This window comes from Microcebus murinus, unplaced genomic scaffold, assembly GCF_040939455.1.
Source record: "Microcebus murinus isolate Inina unplaced genomic scaffold, M.murinus_Inina_mat1.0 scaf010_hap2_Mmur4.0, whole genome shotgun sequence".
Lineage (NCBI taxonomy): Eukaryota > Metazoa > Chordata > Mammalia > Primates > Cheirogaleidae > Microcebus > Microcebus murinus.
The window spans coordinates 856,337-877,340 of NW_027438956.1; the positions used below are offsets into that span (position 1 = coordinate 856,337).

The 21,004-nt window shown below is 53.2% G+C and overlaps 1 protein-coding gene across 3 annotated transcripts in view; it reads right to left on the bottom strand.

Annotated features, from left to right (window-relative positions):
- QTGAL (queuosine-tRNA galactosyltransferase) overlaps positions 1–21,004 on the bottom strand; it is an 81,365-nt gene that overhangs the window by 37,708 nt on the left and 22,653 nt on the right. For all 3 annotated transcript variants that reach the window (XM_075999849.1, XM_075999850.1, XM_075999851.1), the window contains 2 exons: positions 15,631–15,696; positions 7,799–7,894 (listed from right to left, as the gene is read on the bottom strand). In XM_075999849.1, coding sequence (XP_075855964.1) covers positions 7,799–7,894; positions 15,631–15,696 — 162 coding nt within the window. The remainder of the gene's footprint in view (positions 1–7,798; positions 7,895–15,630; positions 15,697–21,004) is intronic.

Below are 21,004 nucleotides of genomic sequence, written 5' to 3' on the forward strand. Positions count from 1 at the left end.
TCCAGGCTCGTATTAATTTCTGTGGGAATTCTGAAACCGGCGTCCCCGTATCTCCCAGATCCCACCGTGTGGGTGAGACGTTCAAGACTGTCCTGATTCCTGCTCCTGCGTGTTCGTCTCTCGAACGTGCCTGTGGCTGCCTTTCAGCCCTGGACTTCCGCAAGCTCCTGTTAACGCTCCTCGGCGAGCCTTCCCTCCTTCCCGGTGCTGGGAACCCCCAGGTGGGCCCTTTTAGCCGGTCACTCACATTCTTTGGTTCTAGGACATGGCTCTGTTTTATTCTTAGCTAATTCACTTCCCTCTACTTGCACAGCCTCACTGTGCTCGATGTGCGTGTCACATCGCCAGAGCTGGAACTAGGGTTCTCAGCCCGAAGCCAGGCTGGAGCTGGAGCGGGGAGGAGCCGGGGCGTGTGGGAGGTCAGATGACAACAGTCGCTCCCGAGTGTCCCGGGGGTCACGGCAGGGACCGACCACCAGGTCAGCACACTCCTCAGCAAATGGGGTTCAGTTTCGTGACATGCTAAAGTTGAACAATGAGGTGTTCAGTGTGGATTTGCCGCGTCATTCTGAAGGGCGTTGGCTATGGCAGGGACAGGTGTTAGGCAAAACTGTCCCTCTGTGAGAACAGACAGATTTTTTGAAGGAAAGAATCAGCACTGTGAGTTACTGAAGCAAGATTTCTATAGGAATGCAGCATTCTGTGTGATACCATGTCAAATAAAAACGACTTGAATATTTCTTTGCAAGGTAAAACTAAGTGTATATATGATAAGTGGTAAAAACTCTAAGCATTTTGAAAAAAGCTATCTTTAACACTTCTTCAAAAGGAAATTTCAGATGAACATTTCCCCGGTTAGCAAAGGTCACTGGTGAGCAGGATATATAAGCGAATCATCTGCAGAATACGCAGCGGTTAAGACCTGTTAACTGGGGAAGACAATGGAAGGTTCACTGACTTTGAGCATCGCGACACACTCAAATCAGCATTTCAGCCTCACCTAGTTGGTACCACCAAGACACCTAAAGAACTTCAGCCGGAATTGACTGAGCTCTCGGCAGATGACATTTTAAAGTCATTATCGATGCTAAGGAAGATCCAATTGAAATATGGAAAAATGCAGTAGAATACCCACGCCTACAGCAACATGCCCGAGAAATACCTTCTTGCTTTTCAACCACTTGTTGCTGTGAGTCTACATTCTCCTACCTGACCCTGATCAAGATGCCCTTAGGGTCACAGGTGACAGATGCCCATCTGCATCCGACCTCCAGGCTGCCACCAAACACTCAAATGCTTCCCAACAAAAAGCGGACACAACAAAGTCATCAGAAGGTTTGCTAACTTTAACATTAACAAAATGGTTTTCATTTTTTGTATATAGTATGTACACAAAATACACAGTATATAGTAGTTGGATTTAAGTATACAGTATTTAGATTTAAGTATATAGTAGTTAGATTTCTACGAAATAATGTACATTTTTAAGTGTATCTAATTGAAGTTTTTTTAACGTGGCCTTATTTGATTACAGCTAAATTAATACGCTTTCCTGTGTTTCCGCTGCTGCCCAGAACCCTGACCCTGGGACACACCCCTTCCGAGTGAGGGCGTCTCCTCTTCCCAGCTGCGAAGCCAAACCCACGCTCACAGAGGTGACTGTGTGTCTGTGGGCTGCGGCCCACGGCGTGGCTCGTGGCCTCAGGCACAGACAGTAAATCGCCATGCTGGCAGCAGCTCAACCGTGGTCACCGTCAGCATCTGGCCACACCTCCCGCCCCCCGTCCTGCCCTGCCAGGAAGTGAGGAGCTCAGTCTAGGAGCAGCTGCGAAACACATTAGCTTCCCGGCTCTAACCACGTGTACCACCTATAAAGGGCTATTAATGGAATACTCATCTTCTCGAAATGTGGAAAAGTAAATCTAAATGGAAAAAAAGGCTTTTTCTTTTTCCCTCTTTGTGTGTGTGAAACAGCAGGTTATGAACAGAACTTAGACCTCGTGAAGCCAATCTGAAGACAGAAGCAAAATCGATCGACTGGCCCCTGTGCTGCCAACCAGCCCACATCGTTTTGAATTCAGTTGGTGGAACAGCTGACGCCTGAATCATAAGCAACAGCGGTTTCAGAAGCTAATCATCACTATGCCAGGACTTCAGTTTTACTGCAGATCAAAATTACACTTTCAAACTCCAGAGCTTGAAGGAAAACCATCTCATCATACGGCAGGGTCACAGGTTGTGGGAGGTGCCAGGCAGCAGGCTCCCGGCCCAGCCCATGGGGAGGGCATCTTCCTGTTCCTTCTACAGCTCACGCCTGGCTGGGTCGCCAGAGGCAGCTGCTCCCCGCTCCCACCCACCAACGCCCCGCCTGGCAGGGCTCATTTCTCTTGCCCACATCCTGAATGCTGAAATCTCAAAAGATCAAAATCCCTGAAGTCTAAAGTCTCCAAAATCACAGTCCTGAAAGATCAAAATCCCAAAAATATAATTCTGGAAAAAATAATTCAAAGATTCTTTAAAAGACATGTATTTACATTTTTAAAGGAGAGCTTATTGGACAAACACGTAAACAGGAATACAGAGTACTTCACGTGCCACCTTACGCAATAAAATAGGCAATAACAACACACACACTGTGCAAGCATAAGCACTCGGGCACGCTGACGAGTGGCACAGCCACGACAGCTGTGAACAGGGGACCGTGCTCTTAAAGGAACAGCTCACCTCCACTGCAGTCACCTGACACCCGTGATGGGCAACCTGAGCCTTCTGGCGAGACCCGTCAAGACCCGCGATGGCCCAAAACGCCTCATCTTGAGAAATTTTATCTTTCATAAATGCAGATGTACAGAAAGGACGTCTTTTCATTTATTAAGGAACCTTCAATGTTTCCACACACTCGCACAATGCCCACATACAAAGTCATCGTTGTGAAAATGTACTTTCACAGAGTCAAATCTGCATAAAATGAATTAGAACCCTCTAAACGTCTCTAAACAATGTATACCCCCAGTACGAAAATGAGGTGAAGACGAAATACACAGCATGGCAAACTGTAAGAGATAATGCTGACAATTTAAAATAGTGGGGAAAAACTGAAAAAAGAAAAATGCCAGCAACAGGAAAAGAAAGTTCAAAATTTGAAAAAGCACATTGCAGGGATAGATTACGGCCAACTGCACAGGGTCGTCTGTAAGAACTGGCTGCCTGTCTGGAGCATCAACTATCCTTGAAGTCCTGCGTCACAATGAACGCCTGCTCTTTCCCTTCTAGGACACGGGTCTCCTCAGAGGACAGGCTCACGCTCGCTGTCTCCGTGGCGCTGCTCTCTTCACAGTTCTTCTGTGCCTCCACGTATGCCGACATAAGCTGCCCTGTTAGACTTTCCCAGCTTCTGTGCGGTGCTTCTGTGCTGCCCTGGGCACGAAAGTATGTTCTGAGCCACGCATGCTCACGCTTGTAATCCCAGCACTCTGGGAGGCTGAGGCAGGAGGACTGCTCAAGGTCAGGAGTTCAAAACCAGGCTGAGCAAGAGGGAGACCCCGTCTCTACTAAAAATAGAAAGAAATTAGCTAGGCGGGAGGATCGCTCAAGGTCCGAGTTGGAGACCAGCCTGAGCAAGAGCAAGATCCTATCTCTACTAAAAACAGAAAAAATAAGCTGGGTGTGGTGGTGGTGCACACCTGTAGTCCCAGCCATTCAGGAGGCTGAGGCAGGAGGATCGCTTAAGCCCAGGAGGCTGCAGAGAGGTATGATGATGCCACTGTACTCTAGCCAGGGTGACAGAGCCAGACTTCTCAAAAAACAAAACAAAACAAAAACAAAAACAAGACCATAATGCATGCATCAAATATCAGGGAAACTATCTGATGATCAACAGCAACACCGCTGAGTACCTTCTTATTCTACTGTGCTCATAACTATTTTCAAACTGGTTGGTAACTTCACTTCTTCACACAAATGCAACTTTAATTCATTAAAACTCCTGGAATTTCATCAGCTCGAAGCAATGCCAATACAAACAAATGATGCATTTTTAAACTGAAGATTTTGTCACTGCCATGTCATGTGGCCAATCTACTCATCTGAATTTTCTGCCAAATGCAATGGAAAAAAACAAACTTTATCAGTAACAGCTTGAGATTCACTTTTAGAAGCCTTGACCACACCTAATTCCAAATATGTCATTATAGTTTAGGAATTCAATTAGATATTAGGGATTTTAGACTTTAGGGATTTTGATCATTGGAGATTTTGATCTGTGGGGATTTCAACATTTGGAATTATGGCGTTTGGACCATGTCTCAGGATTACGATGGTACCGGTTGAAGCCCATACCCCTGTTTGATGGTATTCGAAGATGGGCCTTTGGGAGGTACTTAGGTTCAGATGAGGTCACGAGGGCGGGGCCCTCATTGTGGGCTTAGGTTCAGATGAGGTCACGAAGGTGGCGCCCTCTTTGTGGGCTTAGTGTCTTTACTGGAAGAGACACCGAGACCCCGCTCCCTGTCCTCTCCACCACGCAAGGACAGCAAGACGTGGCCACTGGCGGGCCGGGAAGAGGCCCCACCAGAAAGCAAGCCCTGCCAGACCTTGACTCTGGACTTTCTGGCTTCCAGAACTGTGAGCAAACATATTTCTGTTGTTTAAGCCACCTACTCTACGGTGTTTTGTTATGGCAGCCTGAGCCGATTAAAATAACCACCCAGATTGTATACCAAGATTAAAAAAAAAATTGTAGACCTACATGTAAAACCCAAAACTCTACAAGTTTTAGAAGAAAAAAATAGGAGAAAACCTTTGTGAACTTGACTAACCAAAGATTTCTTAGATACAACACCAAAAGCACAACCACCAAAATGGAAAATTGATAAAGTGGTTTCATCAAAATTTAAAACTTCTACTTATTGTTAAAAGAATGAAAAGACAAGCCGCAGACTCAGAAAAAATATCCTCAAGGCCTATATCTGGTAAAGGACTTGTGTCCAAAACATATAAACAACTCCCCAAATTCAATAATAAGAATACAAACAACTCAACAAAATACCGGGCAAAGGATTTGAACAGATGCTTTATGAAGAAGATATATGGATGGCAAATAAGCCCATGAAAAGACACTCAACACTACCAGTCGTCACAGAAATGCAAATTAAAACCACAGGGAAATACTGCTATACACCTATGAGATAACTGAACAAGACCGATCACGTCCAGTGCTGGCAAGGATGCGGAGGACCTGGACTCCCAGACATTGCTCCGGAATGCAAAACGGTACAACCGATTTGGAAAATACTTAAAAAGTTAAACATTTTCTTAAAAATGTAAAAATATACCTGCGATATGAACCAGCCCTTTTGCTGCTATTTTCGCAAGAGAAAAGGCTGTACATGTGCAGGTTCTCATGTATGTATGGAAGCTTTCACCTCTAGAAAACCCCTGGCCCCAGCAGTCGGGGAGATGGGTTTGAGGCGGTCCTCTCACTCCTGCCTGACGTCCTGCGCAATAAATCCCCTTTCTTCCTTGACAGTCCTCCTCTCGTCTCAGTAACTGGCTTTCTGTGCAGCAAGCAACAGAGGAAACCCTCTTGAAGGTTCACTGACATTGCTATAAATCTCCAAAACGATTTTCCAAAATATTTATTGGAAAAAAATCCACATATAAATGGACCCGTGCAGTTCACACCCGTGTTGTTCAAAGTCAACTGTGCTATTCAGTAATAAAAACACAGGGACTATTGCTGTGAACAGACAACACAGGTCAATCCCAAGGTAGTTAAGTTGACTAAAAGCAACCAGACCAAAAAAGCATCTTCCATACGATCCCAGTCATATAAAATCCCTCTGCAGGGAAAGTTGCTTGGTGTTGGGGGAAGGGGGTAGCCATTAGGAAACTGGGGGTCACGAGTATGTTCATTACTCTGATTTCAGTGGGTGGTTCACGGGTACACACCCGTCAAAACCGATAAAATCGTGCATCCGAAATAGGTGTTATTTATTGCATGTCAGTTACACATCAACAGAGCTCTTCAAAAACAGATGGTAAATGAGCAAATAACTAGAAATCCCACAAAGTCTCTAGATCTCAGTATGAATTTATAGGAGATTTAGAGACAGAGGGATTTGTTAAACAAGATCAGGGGATGCAATCGGCAAAAGTCTCACTGCCGAAAGCATTCATAGCCAAATTGCCCAACATCTCCAACAAAGTATTTCAAGGAAAAAGATGATGAGGGAATCTATAGATTTAAAGAGATTAATCAACAACTACAATCCGTGAGCCTCCTATAAAGAAACATGGAAGAGAGAGAGGAGAGGGAGACATTTCACCCCTGAGGGGGTCCTGGGAGGGAGGACATTGGCATCTTCACAGCCGAGGTATGTGTCCTTCCTGGCGCAGGACTCCACTTATACAAACCCCTGGCAACCACAGACCTGTCCACGGTGACGGGACCGGGTGAGCCGCACACAGAGGAAGGGCTGGGAGGACCTAGCGCTGAGTTCTGAGCAACACACTGTTTTCTTTGTAATTGTTTATATCGCTGGAATTTCTTTATGGAACTGTCAAGCGTAACGTTTACAAATACAATAAAGTCATTTAAAAATTATTCTAAGTCAATGCAGCTATGTAACTGATAAAAGAACATTCATTTATTTTTATTTAAAAAAACATCAAAAGAGGCTGGGCGTGGTGGCTCACGCCTATAATATAAGCACTCTGGGAGGCTGAGGTAGGAGGATCGTTTGAGCTCAGGAGTTCGAGACCAGCCTGAGCAAGAACAAGACCCCATGTCTACCAAAAACAGAAAACATCAGCCAGGCATGGTGGTGCACACCTGTAGTCCCAGCTACTTGAGAGGCTGAGGCAGGAGAACTGCTTGAGCCCAGGAGTTGGAGGTTGCTGTGAGCTAGGCTGACGCCACGGCACTCTAGCTCGGGCAACAGAGTGAGACTCTGTCATTTATTCATTCATTCATTCATAAATAAAAATAATAATAATAAAAAAAATCAAAAGAAAACCCAAATTTTCCATGGGCACAAAGCCCGATCCCCCAGGAGGGACTCTGAACCCATACCGGGCACTTGGCTGCTGTGGCCTCCTGTGAAAACCGCTCCGGGGACGGGCTTCTGGTGCTGCCGGAGCGGCTCTGAGCCAGACCCCAGCCGGCCCCTCCAGCTCGGCGCCAGCTCGCGGCACTGAGGCGAGGCGGTTTCCAGCGCACACAGGCACGGCCGCTTGGAAGAGCAGCCCCGGGCTGCCGAGTGTCCTGAGTTTACTGAAAAGCGCATCACCGCGCTCACCGCACGCAGCTCGACAGCCCAGACCACGCGGCCAGACCACGGCGGATGCCGCACTCCGTGCTCACTCGCCACGACACGGAGACGACACAGCTCTGCCTCTGCTTCCAGAACAGGCTGCTCACGCCAAGGCTGCCCCACGTCTAGTCTCACGACAACATGTCCACTGCCGGGGCCACCGCTGTCCACACTGCATGTGTCGGCCCTGGCTCTGTGGAACACGTTAGCGTACGTGGAGGCTCTGAAATGCTGCCGTGGGAATTCCGAGAGCTCCCTCCAGCGCTCCGAGGCAACACGTTTTCTCAGCCAGAACTGACATCGGCACCATCAGGTGGTGACATGGCCGGCGTGCAAACGAGCGTGAGGACACAGACCACGGCCCACGGCCACGTCCAGACGGCAAAGGCAACAGACACGGAGCAGGAAGCCCCCCAAACCAAGAGAGGGCCCTGAACCCGCGGTTCCGTGACACAGACAAGGACAAAGGAGCCACCGAGAGGTACCTGGGTCAGAAGCTGGTCGGGCGTCAGCTGGTTGACCCAACGTGTGTACCGTCCAGTGGAGTCAGGGGGGTCTCTCCGCACCTGGCAGCCGATGATCTGTGGGGACCAACAACAACAGAACTTGAGAGAAGGCCATGTGAGCAGGTGTGTGCACACCTGTACACCATTCTGAGCACGCAGGTCCAGGTAGGAGACCAACTGTGACCCGTTGAATCTGGGTGGGATTGGGCACAGCTGCTGGAGCCAAGGCAAAGACGAGGAAGGAAGAGGGAGGGAGAGGAAGGGAGAGGAAAGAAGGAGAAGGGAGAGGGAGGGAGAGGAAGGGAGAGGAAAGAAGGAGAAGGGAGAGGGATGGAGAGGAAGGGAGAGGAAGGGAGAGGAAAGAAGGGGAAGGGAGAGGGAGGAAGGGGAAAGAAGGGGAAGGGAGAGGAAAGAAGGGGAAGGGAAAGGGAGGAAGAGGAAAGAAAGGGAAGGGAGAGGAAGGAAGGAGAAGGAAGAGGGAGGGAGGGGAAGGGAGAGGAAAGAAGGGGAAGGAAGAGGGAGGAAGAGGGAGGGAGAGGGAGGGAGAGGGAGGGAGAGGGAGGGAGAGGGAGGGAGAGGGAGGGAGAGGGAGGGAGAGGGAGGGAGAGGGAGGGAGAGGAAAGGAGAGGAAAGGAGAGGAAGGAAGGGGAAGGGCTCCTGTTCCAGCCCAGGGACAGGAAGGAGGAGATCTGTGTGCTGGATCCCGCACCAGGCCGTCTTGAATCGTGTCTTAGCAGTGAACAGCTAAGGCTGCCCTTGGCTGGGTTAAGATTATGTCACATGTAACATTTCCTACCTAATGTACTGACACTAGAATGACCCATGTGCACAGTCAAAACACCCAAGTATTATTCTAATAACTCACTTCTTGAGCCATAACTCAACGCAGGAGCCAGCAAATCTCCCCAGGGCCGTGGCAGCAACACTCAATCCAGCCTCGGGAAAGCCCTGACCCCAGATAAACAGGACTCCTGTTGGGGGCTCAGCCTCCTCTCCCTGGGCCACCAGACAAGCACCCCCAGATGTCCAGCCAGTGACCCCACCGCCCCTCTCTGCCTCCTCCACACCCGTGTGGCCTCACACAGCTCACTAGACTCATCAGCCTCCTCCTGCCACCCTCAGCCCCAGCCTCTGCTTCCCCTGCCATGCGCACGACCCCTCTCGCTGCCCCTTCCACCCTCACCTGCCCTGCACCAGCCCCGGCCCCGTTCTGCACCAGTCCTGGCCCCATTCTGCTCCTGCCCTGCCTGCCACGGCGCCCGAAGCGTGGATAAACCCCCTGCACGCTTAGCTGCAGGACGTTCCTGCAGCTTGTCCAAACAGCTGCAGATGCTCGGAGGGGAGAGGTCAGGTCCTGCAGACGGTCTGAGGCCTGGACAGGCGTTTGCGCCCGGCAGACGTCAGGGGTCACGCTCGACACCAGCTACAAAGGCAGGAACCAGCCAGTTTCGGAGCAGCCAAGCGCTCCCCCCTCAGCTGGGGAGAGGGCCCCCGAGGGCGTCTGCAAGCAGCAGAGCCACCCCGGGGAGGCTGGGGCTGCCCAGAGCCCATGGGCAGTGCTCCCACAGCCACCTCGCTGAGCGGTGACAAGAGCGTCCAGAGCGTCTCCTGGCCAAGAAGTGACCCAGGCAGCCGGTTCCTCGAATCTCGCTCTGACAGGCGCAGCATTTAAATGCAGCGAGTACTAAGTCTGTGTGGATGCAGTCACAGTAACGAAGAGCTGGGTGCCTTTGCTTGCTCACACTTTTTTGTTGTGGGGTTTTTCTAATTAAACTTTTTATTAATATTTTGAGAAAACTGTGGATGCACCTGCAGTGGTAAGAGACATTCAGAGACCCTGTGCCTTTGCCCCACCTCCTCCTGCAGTCTCGCCTCGCAGACGGGTTGCACAGGGCCCCGAGGACCCACACTGCACCGGGAAGGGCCACGAGGACCCACAGCGCACCGGGAAGGGCCACGCCGTGCCGGGAAGGGCCACGAGGACCCACACTGCACCAGGAAGGGCCATGGCGTGCCGGGAAGGGCCACAAGGACCCACGGCGCACCAGGAAGGGCCACGCCATGCCGGGAAGGGTCACGAGGACCCACAGCACACCAGGAAGGGCCACGGCGTGCCGGGAAGGGCCACAAGGACCCACACTGCACCAGGAAGGGCCATGGCGCGCTGGGAAGGGCCACAAGGACCCACACTGCACCAGGAGGGGCCATGGCACGCCGGAAAGGGCAACAAGGACCCACACTGCACCAGGAAGGGCCACGGCATGCCGAGAAGGGCCACAAGGACCCAAACTGCACCGGGAAGGGCCACGGCATGCCGGGAAGGGCCATGGGGACCCAAACTGCACCGGGAAGGGCCACAGCACGCCGGGAAGGGCCACAAGGACCCACACTGCACCAGGAAGGGCCACAGCGCACAGGGAAGGGCCACGAGCACCCACAGCGCACCGGGAAGGGCCAAGGTGCGCCAGGAAGGGCCACGAGGACCCACGGTGCACCAGGAAGGGCCATGGCATGCCGGGAAGGGCCACGAGGACCCACGGCACGCCGGGAAGGGCCACGGTGCACTGGGAAGGGCCACGAAGACCCATGGCACCTGTCACATCCACAACCTGCTGTCCCAACGAGGCCACCCTGTCCCTCCTAGAACGTGGTATGACTGGGGACAGGTGCAGCTTCTGTGGCTCTCGTGCCCCCCGGCTCTCTGGGGAGTCACCCAGGCTGCTGTGCATAGCAGATGCTCCTTTTTTGGCTGGAAAATATTCCACAGAAGGGGCGTGCCACGGTTCAACCGTGTCCCTACTGGAGGATGTCTGGGCTGCTGCCATTAGTCTGCTATACGCATCATGCACAGACTTGCATGTGAGCGTGAGTTTTCACTCCTCTGGGATGAACATGGTCAGTGTCTAAGAAACTCCAAGCTCCACTCCTCCCAGGGTGGAGGAGGGTGGTGAGGCCGTAGGTATAGGGGGAGCACTGCCCTCCCGGGGTGGAGGAGGGTGGTGAGGCTGTAGGTACAGGGGGAGCACTGCCCTCCCGGGTGGAGGAGGGTGGTAAGGCTGTAGGTACGGGTGAGCACTGCCCTCCCGGGGTGGAGGAGGGTGGTAAGGCTGTAGGTACAGGGGGAGCACTACCCTCCCGGGGTGGAGGAGGGTGGTGAGGCTGTAGGTATAGGGGGAACACTGCCCTCCCGGGGTGGATGAGGGTGGTGAGGCTGCAGGTATGGGGGAGCACTACCCTCCCGGGGTGGAGGAGGGTGGTGAGGCCGTAGGTATAGGGGGAGCACTGCCCTCCCGGGGTGGAGGAGGGTGGTGAGGCTGCAGGTATGGGGGAGCACTGCCCTCCCGGGGTGGAGGAGGGTGGTGAGGCCATAGGTACAAGGGGAGCACTGCCCTCCCAGGGTGGAGGAGGGTGGTCAGGCTGTAGGTACAGGGGGAGCACTGCCCTCCCGGGGTGGAGGAGGGTGGTGAGGCCATAGGTACAGGGGGAGCACTGCCTTCCTGGGGTGGAGGAGGGTGGTGAGGCCATAGGTACAGGGGGAGCACTGCCCTCCCAGGGTGGAGGAGGGTGGTGAGGCCGTAGGTATAGGGGGAGCACTGCCCTCCCGGGGTGGAGGAGGGTGGTGAGGCTGCAGGTATGGGGGAGCACTACCCTCCCATGGTGGAGGAGGGTGGTGAGGCTGCAGGTACGGGGGAGCACTGCCCTCCCGGGGTGGAGGAGGGTGGTGAGGCCATAGGTACAGGGGGAGCACTGCCCTCCCAGGGTGGAGGAGGGTGGTCAGGCTGTAGGTACAGGGGGAGCACTGCCCTCCCATGGTGGAGGAGGGTGGTGAGGCTGCAGGTATGGGGGAGCACTGCCCTCCTGGGGTGGAGGAGGGTGGTGAGGCTGTAGGTACGGGGGAGCACTGCCCTCCCAGGGTGGAGGAGGGTGGTGAGGCTGTAGGTACAGGGGGAGCACTACCCTCCCAGGGTGGAGGAGGGTGGTGAGGCCATAGGTACAGGGGGAGCACTGCCCTCCCGGGTGGAGGAGGGTGGTCAGGCTGTAGGTACGGGGGAGCACTGCCCTCCCAGGGTGGAGGAGGGTGGTGAGGCTGTAGGTATAGGGGGAGCACTGCCCTCCTGGGGTGGAGGAGGGTGGTGAGGCTGTAGGTACAGGGGGAGCACCCACCCTCCTGGGGTGGATGAGGGTGGTGAGGCTGTAGGTACAGGGGGAGCACCCACCCTCCCGGGGTGGAGGAGGGTGGTAAGGTTGTAGGTACAGGGGGAGCACCCACCCTCCCGGGGTGGAGGAGGGTGGTGAGGCTGTAGGTACAGGGGGAGCACCCACCCTCCCGGGGTGGAGGAGGGTGGTGAGGCTGTAGGTACAGGGGGAGCACTGCCCTCCCGGGGTGGAGGAGGGTGGTGAGGCCGTAGGTATAGGGGGAGCACTGCCCTCCTGGGGTGGAGGAGGGTGGTGAGGCTGTAGGTACAGGGGGAGCACCCACCCTCCCGGGGTGGAAGAGGGTGGTGAGGCTGTAGGTACAGGGGGAGCACCCACCCTCCTGGGGTGGATGAGGGTGGTCAGGCTGTAGGTACAGAGGGAGCACTGCCCTCCCGGGGTGGATGAGGATGATCAAGCTATAGGTACAGAGGGAGCACCTGCCCTCCTGCACAACCTATGAAAACTGTCATTAAGGGTCTTGCCTTCCCAATTAAATGTTGTTTTTTGTAAATGGCCTTAAAAATAATGACCAAGTACAAGTGTGCACTCAGCATTCATTTCATTCTTTCAAAACAAACTATACAACATAATTGACCATAACCACCAACTGCAACTACAAATTAGACTTTTGTAGGTCATGATTTAAAAATGAATCCAGCCACACAATGACAACCTTGCTAGAGCCAAATTTGTTTTAGTGCAACAAAGTTATTAAGGCAACCCTGATTTTCACTGAAGAGTCTCAGTGTCGGAGAAACGGCCGGAATACTCCCTTTGTCTGTGTGGTTGGAAGAAAAATGTATCTCCGGAGAGCAGCATTTCTCTCCTGAATGTTGCAACAGAATATCTAGAGGGAATTTAATCAGAAGGTTTTGAAGTTCTATAACCTAGAACTTTAAAAAAAATAATAAAATGCAAATCAAGGTTGTTTTTTTAAGAATTTAAGACAAACTGACACAGTCTGCATTTTTTCCGCATTCCTGAGCATCCTAAATGTCCCAGTTCATTGGAACCCATGCCTTGGAGAAGCGCCAAGAGCAACTTCATCCATGAAGCCAACTCTTTCATTTTTTTCAGTATGGAAATGAAAGATATGGAAACAAAAACATCTGAAAATGCCTCATTTTCTAAAATGTCAACATTCGTTACAAAATTCTTTGCAAGTTTCCAGTGTACACTTGGAAACCGTCACCTCTAGCTGGTAAGACTCACGCGGATGAAAGTGTGTGATGACTGGCCCATCACACAGACCCGCACTCCCACCCGCGGGCCCAAGGAAGGCCCTGGCGGGATTGCACGCGTAAGAACAGGCCGGCGCAGAGAACCAATGCCTTGTCACTTCCTGACTTCCGTAAGTAGCATTATCGCCCCTCCCAGAGCCAGTGAAATGAACTTCTGGAAATCCCAGTCTCTGCATTTTCTTGCATAAACTGTGCACAGAAATCCATCCTGAGGGACTTTTCCCCATTTTTTCCCCTCTTCCCAACAGAGGAACCAGAGCAAGAAATACACACAGTTTGTGCACCAACCTCTCTGCACGTCACTGAGGACCCCACCGCACCCTGGGGGCCAGGGCAGAACCCCCCACCCCCACTTGGCAACTGGTGGCCTCAGGGCACCACCGCAGCTCACGCGTCCCCACACGAAACATTTGCTGACATCGTCCCAACTAGCAGGGGTAAGAAAGGAAATATCCTAGGAGGGAAAACTTCTAGAAACCAACTTCTGGAGTCCGTGGTAACTACTGCCGTGAACACCCAGACTTAGGCGTATCTGTAGCTCCTAAACTGTGCCGTGTCTGGACCCTGTGGAGAACCTGATGCGAGCCGCAGACCCTCTCCTGCCCACTGAAACATGCCCCCACAGAAGGCCCCCAGCCACCACAGGGCCGCCGAGCCTCCCAGGACCCTGCACCCCGGACAGAGGCAGCGTGTGACCCCTCTGCTCCCGAGAAAGTCACCCGTGTCTCAGTTTGTTTCCTGTCTGTGTTCGCACACCTGACACACCTGAGATAACACACACCTGAGACACACCACCTGAGACACCCCCCCCCCATGCAGCTGGCAACATCCCCCACAGCCCAGCCTCCCCAGCCCCTCCCCACATGCCCCTCCCCCCAGCAATCCCAGCCCAGATGAGCCTCCTGCAGCTCACTGGGAAGTGAGACGCCACCTCCTCACAAGACAGCGGCCACCATCCTGAGGGAGGGGCGTGTCCGCGAGGTCCACGTTCCAGGAGGTTTGTGTATGGGGCTGGGAAGCTGGAGGAAGAGCAGGTGCTAAATTTCTTAAAAGCAGAAACTAACTAGGTTGAATTCAGAGTGCCCCAAATCAAGCCTGTTGGAAGGGAAATGAATCACCTGGGAGGAGAAGTCCTCACACCCGGGAGAAGCTCTACCTGAGGAAGAGCATCCCATAAGCTATTTGTGCTGGGAACCCTCACAGCAATCTCGCCAGGGGTGTCTGCTCCGTGGGCAGCTGGGCTCCTGATGCCGCGTGGGGCGGATCCGCCGTGACCAGACCCACCATGACAGGCCCACACCATCACCAGCCCTGCCGTGACCAACCTGCTGTGACGGGCTGAGCGTAGCCAACGCGCCATGACCAGACTGCGCGTGTGGATGTCACGCTCCGCCGTGAGGCGTGGCCGCAGGGCTGTCGCAGGGTGAGCAGCGGCCGCCCCTGCGTGGACACCACAGCATGGGGCTGGCTCACGGATTTCTCAGTTACAGGAACTGGGGGTCGCCGTCCTAATTCAAAGGTTTCTTCTAAAACTGCAGTGGGAAGCCCTGAGCCGGCAGGAGCCGTGGGATGGCTGGCGCTGGCCTGGGGACCGTGGGCCCTGCAGCTCCCACCTGCAGGGAGGGACTGGGGGGCCGCTGAGGAACGCCCCCACCCGCGGGCTCAGGGAGCAGCCGGGATGCTGTTCTAAAGATGGGAACCGTGGGCAGGGCGCGGTGGCTCACGCCTGTAATCCCAGCACTCTGGGAGGCTGAGGCGGGCAGATCGCTCAAGGTCAGGAGTTCAAAACCAGCCTGAGCGAGACCCCGTCTCTACCAAAAATAGAAAGAAATTAATTGACCAACTAAAAATATATATACAAAAAATTAGCCGGGCATGGTGGTGCACGCCTGTAGTCCCAGCTACTCAGGAGGCTGAGGCAAGAGGATTGCTGAGCCCTGGAGTTTGAGGTTGCTGTGAGCTAGGCTGACGCCACGGCACTCACTCTAGCCTGGGCAACAAAGTGAGACTCTGTCTCAAAAAAAAAAAAAAAAAGATGGGAACCGTAGTCTGAGATTATCTAAATAAGAAAAAGAATTTTTTAAACTACTGACATACCACAGCTCTCAATCTGTTTTCATGTCTGAGGTGCTTTGCTTCGAAAATGCTGATTACAAACAGACAAACCCATCTGAATAAACAAGTGCCATGCAAACAGGAAGCACGTTTTCCTCCCGCCCAGGTATTAGAGACACGCTGGCCACAAATCGCTCTCTGCGATGTGGCCGTCTCCCCATGGACCGATGCTTCTCACCCTAAGGAGAAGTCTTCATTTAAAACCACGGAGGCAATTTCATCGACAGGTGACCACGCGGAGGAGGGGTGAGGACTTACGCTGGTCGGGTGCTGGACGGCAGCTTCGTGTTGCAGCCTCACCCTCTGAGACATCATCACGTCGTCCTACGGGAAGAACACATTTCAGGCTCTCAGAAATCGACTTCCACAAACAAGCAAGGAAAGACGGACAGCCCAACCGCGGACCCAGCAGGAGCCCTGCACGGGCCCTGGGGACGGGAGGGCGTCCAGCAGAGTCAGGACACAAAACACCCTGCACGGGCCCTGGGGACGGGAGGGCGTCCAGCAGAGTCAGGACACAAAACACCCTGCACGGGCCCTGGGGACGGGAGGGCAGAGCCAGGCTGTACACCCTGCTGGCTGCACCGTTGTTTGGGGGGACGTTCGAGCCATCCCGCAGAGCTGAAGCTACACCCCGAGACCGGGAACCTCACAGCGCGGTAGAAGGATTCACGCACGTGCAGGAAGACACACACTGAGGCGTGCAGGGGCCGCATGGAGACAACCGCACGGCCACGAGTGTCGGGTGGAGGAGACACCGGCACACTGTCACGTTCAAACGCCACGCGGCTGTGAAACTCGATCGCAGCTGCACACAACACGAACTGATTCCCCAAACCTGATGTCAAGTGAAAGGAGCAAAAGAATACACATAGCACTGTTCCATTTATCTAAAATCAAAATCGAGTAAAATTAACCATTTTATTTAAAAAATGCACACATAACGCAAACCATGAGATTTTTTTTTTTTCAAGCTGAAGTTTTATTTAAAATGTAAAAGAAATGGTTCTTGAAAATGCTAGTGAATAAAGCAAAGGATACAGTGCTCATTGCCTACAAGATAGCCAGCCTATCCAAGTACAGGGTAATATACAGTACTTAGTGCTGGTAGAATTTCACAGTAGTTTAGTGTTACAAGATTATCTGGGCCTAGATTATGAAGAGATTCTCAGTGTGTAATGCTTATTTCTGGGTTTACACCTTTACTGAGCGTGAACAAGAGCTCCTGCTCCTTGGCCATAGCCAAATCCCTTTGGCCCAAAGTTCTTTGCATAGCATCCTTTACAATAGATTTCACCTTCTTTTTCAGTCAGAGTTGTTGATTCAAGACTCTTCCCACACTTGGCACATCGAAAACAGTTTTTGTGCCAGGGCTTTCCAGCACCAATTATCTTGGTCACCCTGAGGGCAGCATGGCGGCCTGCGCCGGGGGTGACCGAGGACAATGCAGGACGGGACTGCCCGGCTGCAGGCAACAGGGACTTCTCAACCGACTGGGAGTTACACACACATTTGCTTCATGACTGATCTGTAAAGCGTGTGTTTACGTTTGCACATTTTATGTGGGTGCATTTCCTCTCACAATAAAAAGATGTTTTAAGTGGAAGAAAAACAAAGGTTTGAGTATTTTGTTTAAAGGTATGAATGCACCAAGTAGAACTAAAAGTAACATCATTGGGAGGATATTTACCTTTAAGTTGAGAAGTAAGATGAACTAAAACACCTACATTTATGTCTCTCATTTCAGAAAAATGGACTTAAGAGCATTCTGATAATCCAATGACCCATGAATAAACTGAGCTGAGCTGTGAGAGGAGCCCAGTGGGGCCACGAGAGGGGGAGGAGGAGGGAGGAGGGAAGAGGAAGGGAGAGGAGCAAGGAGGAGGAGGAGGGAGGAGAGAGGAGGAGAGAGGAGGGAGGAGGAGGAGAGAAGAGGAGAAAGGAGGAGTAGAGAGGAGGGGAGGAAGGAGAGATGAGGGAGGAGGGGGGAGGAGGAAGACAGAGGAGAGAGGAGGAGAGGGAGGAGGAGGAGGAGAGAGGAGGAGGGGGGAGGAGGAAGACAGAGGAGAGAGGAGGAGAGGGAGGAGGAGGAGGAGAGAGGAGGGAGGAGGAGAGAGGAGGGAGGAAGAGAGAGGAGGGAGGAGGAGGAAGAGAGAAAAGGGGGAGGGAGGAGAGGGAGGAGGAGGAGAAGAGGGAGGAAGAAGAGGAGAGAGGAGGGGGAGGAAGGAGGGAGGGGGAGGAAGGAGAGGGGAGGAGAGAGGAGGGGGAGGAGGAGGAGGGAGGAGGAGGGAGAAGGAAGAGGAGGAGGAGAGAAGGGAGGAGAGGGAGGAGGAGAGAAGAGGGAGAAGAAGGAGGAGGGGGAGGAGGGAGGAGGGGAAAGAGGAAGAGGGAGGAAGAAGGGGAGGAGGGATGAGGAGAGAGGAGGAGAGAGGTGGAGGGAGGAGGGGGAGGAGGAGGAGAGGGAAGGGGGAGGAGGAAGGGAAAGAGGAGAGGGAGGAAGAAGGGGAGGAGGGAGGAGGAGAGAGGAGGACGACAGAGAAAGAGGAGGGCTAAACGCCAGCCCGTGGCCACAACGGCCATTTCACAGGTGAGACGTCCCTGCCCGCCCTGGGACCTGCGCGGGCAGCAGAGAAGAGTGCCCGGCTCTCGGGACGTCCACACACCTGAGGGCAACCCCCCCGCCCCCCCAACATGGGAGACTCGAATCTCTGGCCTCTGGTCCAGGCCCAGCTGGACGCCCTTGGAGCATCCCGCGCACCTTCTAGAACGAGGACCAGCTCAGGACCTGCACCTGGTTGGCCCCCAGGAATATCTGCGAGACGTGGAGAACATTATGTCGTGTGAAACAAGCCAGGCACAGAAAGGCAGAGACCGCCCGTTCTCTCTCATACACGGGAGCCTCATGGAGCGGGGAGTGGACCGGGGTCACCTGGTGGGGAGGAAGGGAGGGCTCGCGGGCACAGTGATGGTCAGGGGAGCAAGATCTGGGTCCAGAGGAAGGCGCTGCACGAGGAGACACGGCGCCAAGGCTGCTGACGGGCACTCGGACGCCACTGGGTCAGCAGGCCTGGCCGACCCTGACAGGGGAAGCAGGACGGCTATGCTACGTGGCGGTGAGTGTTTGGTGTGACATTACCACGGCCTGTGACCGCAGCGGAGGGAAAACACAACGATCCAGTCCAGGCGGGACCACGCCTGGCCCGGACCCCATGTGTAGGAGCGAAGGTTTGGGGCACCCCACAGGCAAAGAGCCACGGCTACTGAGGACGAAGGGAGCACACAGCGGGCGTGGGAGGCGGTGGTCACGAATGCCAGCCATTCGACGGGCGCAGAACGGGGACTCCACCTGTCACTAGCATTTTCTCTTACTTTGTTATGAATACTGTGAGTGTGTGTGTGTATGCATAAAGCAAACACATCTTTGCTTTCTTTCCCCCTTTATTCCCTTATCATGTAACATAAGACAGCACAAGTATAGATACTTTTATGCATGCTTGTATTTAATTGTTGTTTATTTTACATCACAGTGTTTATGTTTTGTGGTATAAAGAGAACAGCAAACACCACTCAAGGATTTTACTTCCTGTTATGGGAAAGGGACTGTGCATGTTAGGTGTGTGTGGGATTGCGGCATCCTGTCAGGTGGAATTACGACCTTACCACTGTCTTTATTCGGAGATCAACGTGTTTGAGGAAGTGTGCGTGGTGTCCAGGTGACGAGGGGTGGACTGCGATGGCTGGCTGTGTGCCGACTGGATTGGGCTAGGGCTGCCCAGACAGCTGGGAAAGGAGACAGTCTGGGAGGAGGGAGTTTCTGGACAAGATTAGCATTTGGATCAGACGGAGCAGAGATCACCCTCCCCGGAGCCAGCGAGCAGCGTCCAGTCTATCGAGGGTCTAAATAGAACAGAAAGGTGAAGGAAAGGTGACTCTGTTCTCCCTGCTTAACCGGGATGGCCACCTTCTGTCCTCGGACAACGAGCTCCCGTGCTGGGGCCTCCGACTGCCCAGGGCTCAGCCAGGGGTTCCGCGTCTCAGGCCTCCTGTCTCCTACACCAGCGGTTTCCTGGCCCAGCGTGCAGACGGCAGAACATGGGACGTCTCAGTCTCCACGGTCGCTCGAGCCAATCCCTCGTAACCAACCACTTTCTGCATTTCTCTATACATCCCTCGTTGGTTCTCTTTCTCTGGGGAGTTCAGATTAACCAAGATCCCAGTTTCACAGTTTTCAAGGATCTACGCAGAAAGCAAAAGTGCTCAGCATTCCCCAGTTCTCGAGAAGACAGGGAACTTCCAAATATGATTTTCTGCCACTTCTTCTACTGGAATCATCTCCCCTGCTGGCTGTTCGGATAAAGTCAACATCTGCAAGCATAAAGTGAACACTGAAGACATTGACATACGGACCAAAAAGCTGAGAAATGCAAGGATGAATGCAGTGAGCAAACATTCAAGCCAAAAAATGAATAGCAAAGCAGGTACTCAAACTACTCAGAATGTACAGTGACTCTGTTGATTATAAATAAGCTCCTTGTTCTCCAAGACTGTTTTGAAAGAGGAAAAAACTTGCTGAAAGATGGGAGAATGAAAAGGTCTTTATTGCACATGAAAAGCAACGGGATATTTTCATAACAAGCCCAGATGTGTTCTTCCAGGGGGGCTGTGACCCCACCACCTCTGCCAGAGCCCCAGGCCCCCTCGGGACCCGGGAGGGGCCTGCTCAGGTCAAGGTGCACGGTGCTCACAGCTAGTGCCAGATACCAGTCAAGGTGCACGGTGCTCACAGCTAGTGCCAGATACCAGGCGCTGACTCCAGCAAACGCCAGCTGGTGTTCGAAATGCAAAGGAGAGGAGCTAAAAGGACAGACACAAAAGGTTGTTAAGCATGAACTGCAAAAGCAAACTGCATTTCAAGTGCCATCCTGAGGTGTATGTGGAGATGGTCTTTCCTTACAGCGTGACGGGGGCTTCAAAAACCCCATCATTGGTTTGCCGGAATGTGTGCAAGATTCCCAGACTGGCTAAAATTCTGCAATGACAACCAGTTAAGAAACGCTCTTGGCAGGCTAGGGAGAATAATTTTGACGTATTTATTATAAAAATAACATTAATTCGGAATGAAACACTGTTTCCTTTCTGACTAAAAATACTGGATGGGAATAGGCTGCTTTAGCCAGAGGATCCGAGTCCGGGGCTTCTGCGTGAGGCGCCCGGCTGGAGCGCGGCCCTGTGCCGGGAGGGGCGCTGGCGTTCCGTCAGACGCAGGGCCTGCGCCCACCTGAGGGTAGAGGAGGGACGTGTAGGCTTCACCGACTCAGCGTCCAGCCCCGTCCTGGAGGGTGGGAGGCTGGGGTGCGGCTGGAAGTTCAGGCTCCTGCTCGAGGTCTGGGTTTTCAGGGCCCCGCGTGCCCTGCCTGAAGCGGTCCGGGGGTCTCCTCCTTAGACAAAGTCGCTCCCACCACCCAGGAAATCATGTGGGGGCTCTGTGTCAGGAGCCGGGGCACAGATCAGATATTAAGACATATTTATCGCATCACGATATCACACACACGTCACCAGTCTTCTCTCAAACTCCAAGCCACAAAGCAGAAGCAAAGAAGATCCGGAGAAGTCACCTGCCCGTGATTTGCCA